Genomic DNA, 9,934 nt, shown 5'->3' on the forward strand with positions numbered 1-9,934 from the left:
AAAATGGGGCCCAAAAGATTTTATTATTAAATTTAGGGCCATACAATAATTAATATTATTTAATTATATTAGGGACATTACAAATCCTCGTTGCCCAAAGATTGCTTACCCTCAAGCAATCCGTCATCAAACGATTTGCCCATTGCGGAGATCTAGGGTCCCAAACCAAGCTTGAACATCGATAGTTGTATCTAAAATCTCCATGCCGCAACATGACCACGTGCACGCACATGGAAGTAAGCGAGAAGAGTAAATCTCCCTCCAGCTTTCGCTACTCCACTCTGATATAAATGTTGCCATGCCTGAAGTCACCAAGATCCCTTTGAAGCCAATTATCAAACACATCGATGCTCGGATCCCAAGCTATCATGCATCATGCCAATCAGTCCTTTCCCAATGATGGTCTGGAATCTCAAAACTCATCTGCAATAGGTTCTTCTTATGTAGATGCCACTCTTCCTCACGGAAAAACAAATTGACCACTTGAACTGCCTAGCATCTGGTGGAGATGGCAAATAAATGGGCATATTTGGTCAAACGATCTACCACGATGAAGATGCAATCCTTTCCTTGCAGGTAAGGTGTGCTTAGGTTTGTTCTACTGGCAGGTGGAGCATTCACGCATGTATTGCAGAACGTCATTCTTAAGGCCCTTCCAAGAAAATTTGTCTCGAATTTGTCTGTAGATCTTCATATATCCTGGGTGGCTGGCCAAGGGAGAGTCATGCATTTCTTTTAGAATTTTTTCCTTAATCTTGGACTTGGGCACCATTGAGATTTTGCTGTTGTTGTAAATGATGTCGCCAACCACCTTGTATCTGTCATCCTGCACTTGACCATCCATTAGCTCGCATGCGAATGTATTCTTGGAGTATTTAACCAACAAATGTTCCTTCCAATCCACTGAAATTTGGTATAGAGAACATATGGCAGGCCTTCTTGAGAGGATTTAGTAGAGCTCTTGCTGACTTCTTAACTCCCTCAACGCATCTATCAATCCTTCACTCGGTGCCATGATTCTCCCGACAAGCTAGCAAAATCACCAGCTCTGATACCACTACAATGTTCCCTGACCATACGGTAGTGTACTGGCAGGGGCATACGGTGTGAAGTAGAGGGAGTTGTCATACAGTGGTGTGAGGATGGAATGGTTGTACGGTGTTGTGGGATGGAGTGGCCGTATGGTAGTCTGAGGATGGAGTGGCTGTGCAGTAAAGCCGTACTATGGTCTTCCATGTGTGGTAGGAGGGAGGGGTCTGCTGTGTGGTACGGTGGTTCAATGGACTACCTTCGGGTTCAAGGGTTGATCTTCTGCATGCATATCAAGTATTGAACTCTGAGTGATAGGAATCCTTTAACAGGCATGTATACCAGAAATGAAGCTAGAAGTAAAATTTGATTCAACAATGATGAGGTTCTAGATTTGCCAGATCCATAACAAGTACACAGAGAAGAATAGGGTGAGGGATGAATCTCATCGAAACTGTGGATACCAAGTAGGGAGGATCTTCCACCTTCGAAATGACTGACAACCGAACTCTACTGGAATTCGCACAAACAAAGAGAACTACCAAATTTGCATGCCTACGACAAAGACTCACTCGACCATATATATGGGCTCCGGGAAACTTCCCGAAGGGTTACAAATGGGCTGACACGGCGAACATAAACTTAACTAAAAAATAAAAAGGGGGCCCAAAAGATTTTATTATTTAGGGCCATACAATAATTAATATTATTTAATTATATTGGGGACATTACAATGTGCAACTACTTTAAAGAAATCACTCAAAATGCAAGTTGCATGTCGTCAATTTATCCCCTTAGTTAAGCTAAATGAGAAAGATATGATGTGTTACTTTCCAAAATAAAACTCCTAATTAACTACATGAGGAAATGCATCAAATTTGCTTTAAACAATCCTACACATAGATATGTTAGTAGTTTGAAATTTTCAGTTCTTGGACATTCGGACCTCGAGAAAAAAGTTTGTTAGCTATGAATAAATGCGCTATGCTAGCAAATGCATTGTTTTCTACCTCAAAAGCGTTGACCTAGGGGACAAAAGCATGAACCTAAGATAGAAAAGCGCTGCTCTGCGGACTAAAATGCAAGAATTCACAAACAAAAGCGCTAACTAAAATAACACATGTGTTAACCTCGGAGACAAAAGCGCTAATCTAAGGATTAAATGCGTTGATTTGCAAACAAAAATACTAACCTAAATACCAAACGCGCTAACTTGCGAGACAAAAGCACTAATCTATTAGATGAAAGCATTGTCAGAATTCACACAGGCATGAATCTAGATTACAAATGTGTTAAACTTATGTTTGCGAGAACTAGACAAGATATTAGAAAGATATATGTGAGGTTCCAGCCCCATGGTGGGTGCCAAAATGTGTCGACTTGAATTTTATCATCAGAATACTACCTGCAATATTAGTTTCACAAAATACAAAGGAAATGCTACAGGAAATCCAAACTCAACCAATGAAACTACATGAAATGAATATTAAAATAAAAACCATATTATTACCTTCATGATTTAAGTTTCATTGTGTTCTAACTCCATTGTTCCTTGTTGCAGATGATTTGCTCTCATACAAGCACTGGTAGCTTCTAAGATGGCATTTGAAGAATGGACTGATAACTGATAGTTAACTGATACTATGATATGCAATGCAAATTCAAAGCTAAAAAATGATTATGCTAAATTGCTTCAAGATAAAACTCACAGATGCATAAGTTTTTACTCAAATTGTTAACTTGAAGACTAACTCTTTCTCAACTTAAACTCCTACTTTTATAGACTTTTGAGAGGATAAGATGATGTGTCTGAGATCAACAGTCATGATCAGATCTGTAAATTTGGATGGCTATGAGCAAAGGTGAAGGTTGAGAGAAAGGGGGAAGGAGAAGACAAGTGTCACTCATCTCACCTTGACTGGGTTGCAGACCGATGGAATCTAGGGATGGTTGGAGAAGATTTAGGCATGAGAGGACAAGTGGACTCAAGTCCTTCCTAAGATATAGGGATGTTGGAGAGAATATAGAAGAAGGTTAGAAAATATGTGTACGTACATAATATTTCATTTATTTTGGAAGTTGGAGATAAGTGGCTAATAAATATTTTATTTATTTTAATTTTGTTGAATTAATTTAGCCACATGATGGATGAGTTGGCAAAGGAAAGATGAAGTGAAGATGCAAGGAAGAGTTGGAAAAGGAATTAAATAATTAAGAAATCATTTAATATTTGAGACTATAGGATAGAAGAATAACCATTAAATATTAGATATTTAATTGATTGATTAGAGGAATAATTAAATATTAGATATTTAATTAATTTGTTAGAGGAAAAGGATAAATGAATTAATTAATAAAATATTTCAATTAAATTAATTAATAGAAAGACATGTAATGAATTAAATAAATTAAATAAATTAATCTTTTCAAATTAACTATTTAATAGAAGAATAATTATTAAATAAATATAAAATATTTATTTAATTGCTCATAGCCATTTTTATGTGTGTACAATATTTAATTGGCTAATTTGACCTCCCTTTTTGTGAGATAAATTAATAAATAAAAAATTATTAATTTCTCCCATCTTTCTCTCCCCTAACTTCCTCCCCTAATTTCTCCTCTAATTAGCTCCCCTATTTTTGCTAATTTTTTTTTGTCATATTTGAAAAAGCTATTTTTTCTCCCAATTTGTCATAAGTTTATGAGCCCTTTTTGTGCCTAATGTGTCATAAATCATTTGGCACATTTCCTCTCCATTTTGTCATAATTGATGAGCAATCATCTTTTGGCATAAAAATTTGTCACTCAATTTCTTATAATCATGCCAGCTCTTGATTGAATTTGTCCTTTTCAATTTTGGAGACCTTTGTCCTATAAATTGAGCTCTCTTTTCAATCAATTTGAACTACACTTCGAGTATCGTTATGCAGTCATTTTTAATCCATCTTTGCAATCCAACTTGCTTTCAATTACTTGCATTAGTAGGTGGCATCCACATAATTTAAAGGAGAAAGAAGAATAATGGAGGTCAATGAAAGAAATATTTGCATTTTGGTTTGCATTCACTTTTGATATTTTGTCTTCATTCTTTTATTGAATGTGTTAGGAATTAATTTCATTGCATTTTAGGTTTCGTGGTTGCCTAATTGATTGCTTTGAATGATTCGCCTAATTTCTACCTCACAATATTAACAATTGAATATATAATATTACACATATAAATTGATAGACAACCTAGTATTTGCATATTAGGCCAAAATCTACCTAAAGTAACATAATTTTGACTCACCAAGTGATTGATCACACCACTAAAACGCATCATGGAATCCCCTAGCATCTAGAATCATATTGGGAATAGACCAATGTATAGTAAGGATGCTTATTTAATCCAAAGATTCATCCAATTAATGGAAAAAACTCAAGAAATTACCTACAAACAATTTGTTAATTCAACATTATATAGCTAAAGGTTAAATTAACTCATAGCTCATACTAATTAACAATATATAACAACAATTTGAACTACACAAAGACTCATTCAACCAATCACATACAACTAGCATTCTTCTCAAATACTCAAACATCCAAAAGGTTCATTACTCACATGAGAAAATAACTAGCCAACTAAGGGTATAATAATTCATGCAAACCATATATTTATTAAATATGCAATTGAATGGAAGCCATACTAAGGAACAATCACATGCTTCACACATGTACACACAACCTAAACAATACCCAACATATACACACACAACCTAATATTATAAGCTAGGTGCTTTAATACCAAATGTAATGCCCCAAGTGAACAACAAAGATACACATTTTCATGTTACAATTACAACATACACATTCTATAGCACATAGCCACAAGTCAATGACGTTGCGACATTAGATATTGACATCCCTAAGTACATAATAATTATGTATACAAAAACCATTCCATAAGTGAAAGGCTTACTCAATCTTCCTTCCCTTCTTAAATCGCTAAAATATTTAAAAGAGGCATTTATTTGCTCAAAAATATGAGGGACTTCATTACCTTTCAATGGTACTCCTAAAATCAATTTAAAATCGCCCTCGATCTTTCTTTTAGAATCAAAGAAGTGATTACCTTAGCCATTCTCTTGTTCCACCCATCTCATTAAACTCTCCACACCCTTACCCTATTAGATTTAGCTTTGCACTTTTTCCTTTATCGTTAAATACAAACTACTAATTCTTACTCTCTAATATGCATTTCAAGATCTTTAATAAATTTTAGTTGACAACAAACTATACTGTAGCCTATCCTTCCCAAGCCTCTATATTGTTTAAGAGGGGCATTTGTCAGCACAAAGATATCGGAGGCTTTTCTTTAAATGGTGTTCTTGGAATCATCTCAAAGCCACCTGCCAGATCTAATGAAAATTGTCCCAAGCTTCCCTACCGCAATCTCATTGTGGTAGACGTAGACTGAATAACAGTGCAACTATTCTACGCTTCAATTACAGTTGTAGAATGCGATTGACATTCACTAATCATCTCAATCTCAATCTCACAACATTATGTAGAGAGGGCCAGCTGAAGGAGGCGCTGCACATTCTGCTTACTACACATAATCCCCCCGGAGAATCCTCTACATATCTTCAATTATTGCAGACCTGCATAGTCAAGAACGCTCTTTCAAAAGGGAAAAATGTCCACTCTTTTATCGTTCACAGGCGACTTGCATTTGCTACAGGCACAAGTTTTCAGAATAACCTTATCAACATGTATGTCAAGTGCGGAAGTTTGGCAGATGCCAGTAAAGTGTTTGATCACATGAAAAAACGAGACAGGGTCTCATGGAATACGGTGATTGCAGCATACCAAAGACATGGGTATCCTTACGAAGCAGTCACACTGTTTCACCAAATGCAACGAACAGGTGTCCAACCCGATCAGTTTACATTTGCCAGCGTCCTCCCAGCCTGTGCCAAAATGGGAGGTTTAGATCAGGGTATAAATATTCATCAAAGCATAAAGGATAGAGGAATTTCGCCAGACGTAGTAGTTGCAACTGCACTGGTCGACATGTATGCAAAATGTGGAAGCATAAACAAGGCACGTGAATTGTTTGACAGAATGCCTCAAAGAGATGTCTTCTCATGGAATGCAATGATTGTAGGATATGCACAAAATGGGTTTGTTGAAAAGGCTTTACAAACTTTCAAGCAAATGCAATTGTCAGGTGTGAAGTTAAATTCCACTACCTATGCCAGCATCCTCCCTACCTGTGCTAAAATGGGAGCTTTGGAACAGGGTATGGACATCCATCAAAGAATAACAGAAGGTGGATTTCTGTCAGATGTAGTAGTTGCAAATTCCCTGGTAGACATGTATGCAAAATGCGGAAGCATAAACAAGGCACGGGAACTGTTCGACAAAATGTCTCAAAGAAATGTGGTCTCATGGAATGCCATGATTGCAGGATATGCACAAAATGGATTTTTTGGAAAGGCTTTAGAAACTTTCAAGGAAATGCAATCGGCAGGTGTAAAGCCAAATTCTACAACCACTGCCAGCATACTCTCTGCTTGTGCCAGAATGGGAGTTTTGGAACAAGGTATGGACATTCATCAGAGCATAACGGAAAGGCAATTTTTGTCAGATGTTGTCATTGCAACTGCCCTGGTAGACATGTATGCAAAATGTGGAAGCATAGAGAAAGCGCATGAACTGTTTGATAAAATGATTCAAAGAGACACGGTCTCATGGAATGCCATGATCGTAGGATATGCACAAAATGGGTTTGTTGAAAAGGCCTTAGAAACTTTTAAGCAAATGGAACTGTCAGGTGTAAAGCCAAATTCAACAACCTTTTCCAGTATCCTCCCAGCCTGTGCCAAAATGGGAGCTTTGGAACAGGGTATTTATATCCATCAAAGCATAACGGAAGGTGGACTTTTGTCAGATGTTGTAGTTGTAAGTGCCCTCGTAGATATGTATGCAAAATGCGGAAGCATAGACAAGGCATGTGAACTGTTTGGGAAAATGCCTCAAAGAAACGTGGTTTCGTGGAATGCTATGATTTTAGGATATGCTCAGAATGGACTTGTTGAAAAGGCTTTAGAAACATTTAAGCAAATGCAATTGGCAGGTGTAAAGCCAGACTCGACAACCTTTGCCAGCATCCTCCCAGCCTGTGCCAAAATGGGAGCTTTGGAACAGGGTGTGGACATCCATCAAAGCATAGCGGAAGGAGGATTTTTGTCGGATATTGTAGTTGTAAATGCCCTGGTAGACATGTATGCAAAATGTGGAAGCATAGAGCAGGCACGAGATCTGTTTGACAAAATGCTTCAAAGAAATGTGATCTCATGGAATGCCATGATTGCAGGATATGCACAAAATGGATTTTGTAAGGATGCTCTCAAAGTCTTTGAATTAATGAAGCACTCTGGAGCATATCCTGACATCGTAAGCTTTGCATGTGTTCTATTTGCATGCAGCCAGGCAGGTTTAGTGGATGACGGTTGTACATACTTCAATCACATGAGTAACCTTTATTGCATTACGCCTTCAGTTGATCATTATGCCTGCATGGGTGACCTTCTTGCCCGTGCTGGCTATCTTGAGGACACCCTAAACTTTATCATTAAGATGCCAATTAAACCTGTTGTGGTTGTGTGGATGTGTTTTCTTGGTGCCTGTAGATCACATAGGAATATAGGCTTGGGAGTATTTACAGCCATGTTGCTTTTTGATTTGGATCCTAAAAATGCTGCGACTTATGTTCTTCTCTCAAACATCTATGCAGAATTAGGCAGGTGGGGTGAGGTTGGAATGCTAAGGAGATTGATGAAAGATAGAGGAATAAAAAAGATCCCTGGATGTAGCTGGATTGAAGACCATAAAATGGTACATGTTTTTTGTGTAGGAGATAGATCACACCCACAGACAGAGGAGATATATGCAAATTTGGAGAAATTAGATTGGGAGATGAAGGCAGCAGGATATATTCCAGATATAGGGCATTCACTTCATGATGTTGAAGAGGAGGAAAAAGAATTATTTCTCTCTCACCACAGTGAAAAATTGGCAATTGCATTTGGTTTTTTAAACACCCCCCCTGGTACAACTATCAGAGTTGTTAAGAACCTTCGAGTATGTGCCGAATGTCACACTGCAACGAAATTTATCTCCAGGATTTTTGGAAGAGAAATTGTTGTGAGAGATGCAAACCGTTTCCATCATTTTAAACAAGGAAAATGTTCTTGCGGAGATTATTGGTGATGCTAAATGTGTCACATCCCCCATTTTGCTCTCCCAAAAATTAGAAATAAAGAAATAAAGTATCTGACATATTGAAACTCATAAGGCATGGGCTGCGTATGGGCCTACTATGTGGGCATTTATTAAGAGAAAAGGGGGAGGCCTGATTGCCAATTGTTTGAAAAACAAAGTACGGTGGATGATTGACCAGTAACCCCAATAAAGGAGTATGGTGCCAAGAAAGGTTACGGGGGGACAAACTCATGTTGAAGTATGGGCAAATCTTATTTTCTATTAACAAAGAATGGGCACAGCTGAGCGAGAGGCATTCATGCCATTATTACGGTATGGAGATCATTTATTTGCATGGAAATAATCGACTAGAGGACAAAGACTCAGAGACATTCTGGCCAAAAAAAAAAAAGGGCAACACAGAGGTAAAATCACATGTTCCACAACCCGTGTGAGCATCCTCACTATTGCTACCGAAAATGAGAGCTTTCAGTGGGCTACGTAGGTCCATCAAAGCATTAAGAGAAAGTAATTTTGCTGAATTTTGGCTTGGTCAATATGTATGAAAAATTTGGGAGCACATGAACTGTTGGACAAAATACTTGAGAGAAATCTGGTCTCATGGAAATGGAATGCAATAATCATAGGATATGCACAAGTTGTATTTGGTATAGGCTTTATAAAATTTCAACTGAATGCAATTGGCCATGTAAGCTAGATTCCATAGCCATTTCTAGCATCCTTCCTACCTGTGATGAAATAGGAGCTAGCTCTACGTGAGCTCTTGTAAAGTATACGCAGTTGCTTTGTGGAGAGAAAGGTATGGTCACTCATCAAAATCTAGGGTAGAGAGATTTTGTTGACACAAGAGAGCAGATTTTGAACAGCACTTACCAGGACGTGGGAAGAGGGATCTTGGAAACATGAAGTGGCATTAGAGGAAGAAACATAGCGATAGAGATACAAGAAGGAAGTGCTGCAAATTTCAACACCTGAATTAAGGAATAACTTCAATTTCATCACCAAAGCTAAGTATAAACATCTCTCAATACTATTGGGTTTAGGATATCGATTTTTAGGGAAGAATATGTTATGGAAAATGAACGATAGCTATAATTTTTATGGAGTCATCTTATCATTTTACCTAAGACTTGTCAATTGCAAAGATTTATCTGGTGTTTGATTTTAAAAGTGATGTTTTGGAAGTTACACTTAAGTTCTTATACAAGATGCCTGTTGTTGAATACTAAAACTATTTTCTACGGTTTCCTTCTAATTGTAAATAATGTAGAATGATAGGGTGCTTGCGATTCTTTTCATTATGAGTATCATTTATTAATGTTATTTGTTTTGGCTAAGAAAACCTAGCTTGAATGTAATGTTATTGGACTTATTAATTGGCACATAGAGAAGTGTACTATGTGATTGTCCCTCACTTAAGTAATTATGAAATTGGATCACTTGTACATAGGAGCTTACAACCTACGAATAGTGAGTATAAATTAACATTTCTTGATTTTATTTAGAATTAAAGGTAACTAGGAAATATGATATTAATTCTCACCAAAGTAATCTCATGCATGTTCTCTTTATAGTTTAAATACTTATTAGATTTTAAAGAAGATAATGCAATTCAGGATCTCAGCCTTGCTAA

At 37.1% G+C, this 9,934-nt stretch overlaps 1 protein-coding gene across 1 annotated transcript; it reads left to right on the forward strand.

The window, feature by feature from the left end:
- Window positions 1–5,197: 5,197 nt before the first annotated feature.
- LOC131043823 (pentatricopeptide repeat-containing protein At1g11290, chloroplastic) lies at window positions 5,198–9,449 on the forward strand. Its single transcript, XM_057977059.2, has one exon. The coding sequence runs from the start codon at window positions 5,533–5,535 to the stop codon at window positions 8,287–8,289; it is 2,757 nt and encodes a 918-aa protein (XP_057833042.2). The 5' UTR covers window positions 5,198–5,532; the 3' UTR covers window positions 8,290–9,449.
- Window positions 9,450–9,934: the final 485 nt, after the last annotated feature.

The sequence above is a fragment of the Cryptomeria japonica genome, chromosome 6 (assembly GCF_030272615.1).
Source record: "Cryptomeria japonica chromosome 6, Sugi_1.0, whole genome shotgun sequence".
Classification (NCBI taxonomy): Eukaryota; Viridiplantae; Streptophyta; class Pinopsida; order Cupressales; family Cupressaceae; genus Cryptomeria; species Cryptomeria japonica.

What these genes read in the sequence shown, in the direction of transcription:
- LOC131043823 (XM_057977059.2), top strand. Translation starts at nt 5,533, where the DNA reads ATGCGATTGACATTCACTAATCATCTCAATCTCAATCTCACAACATTA.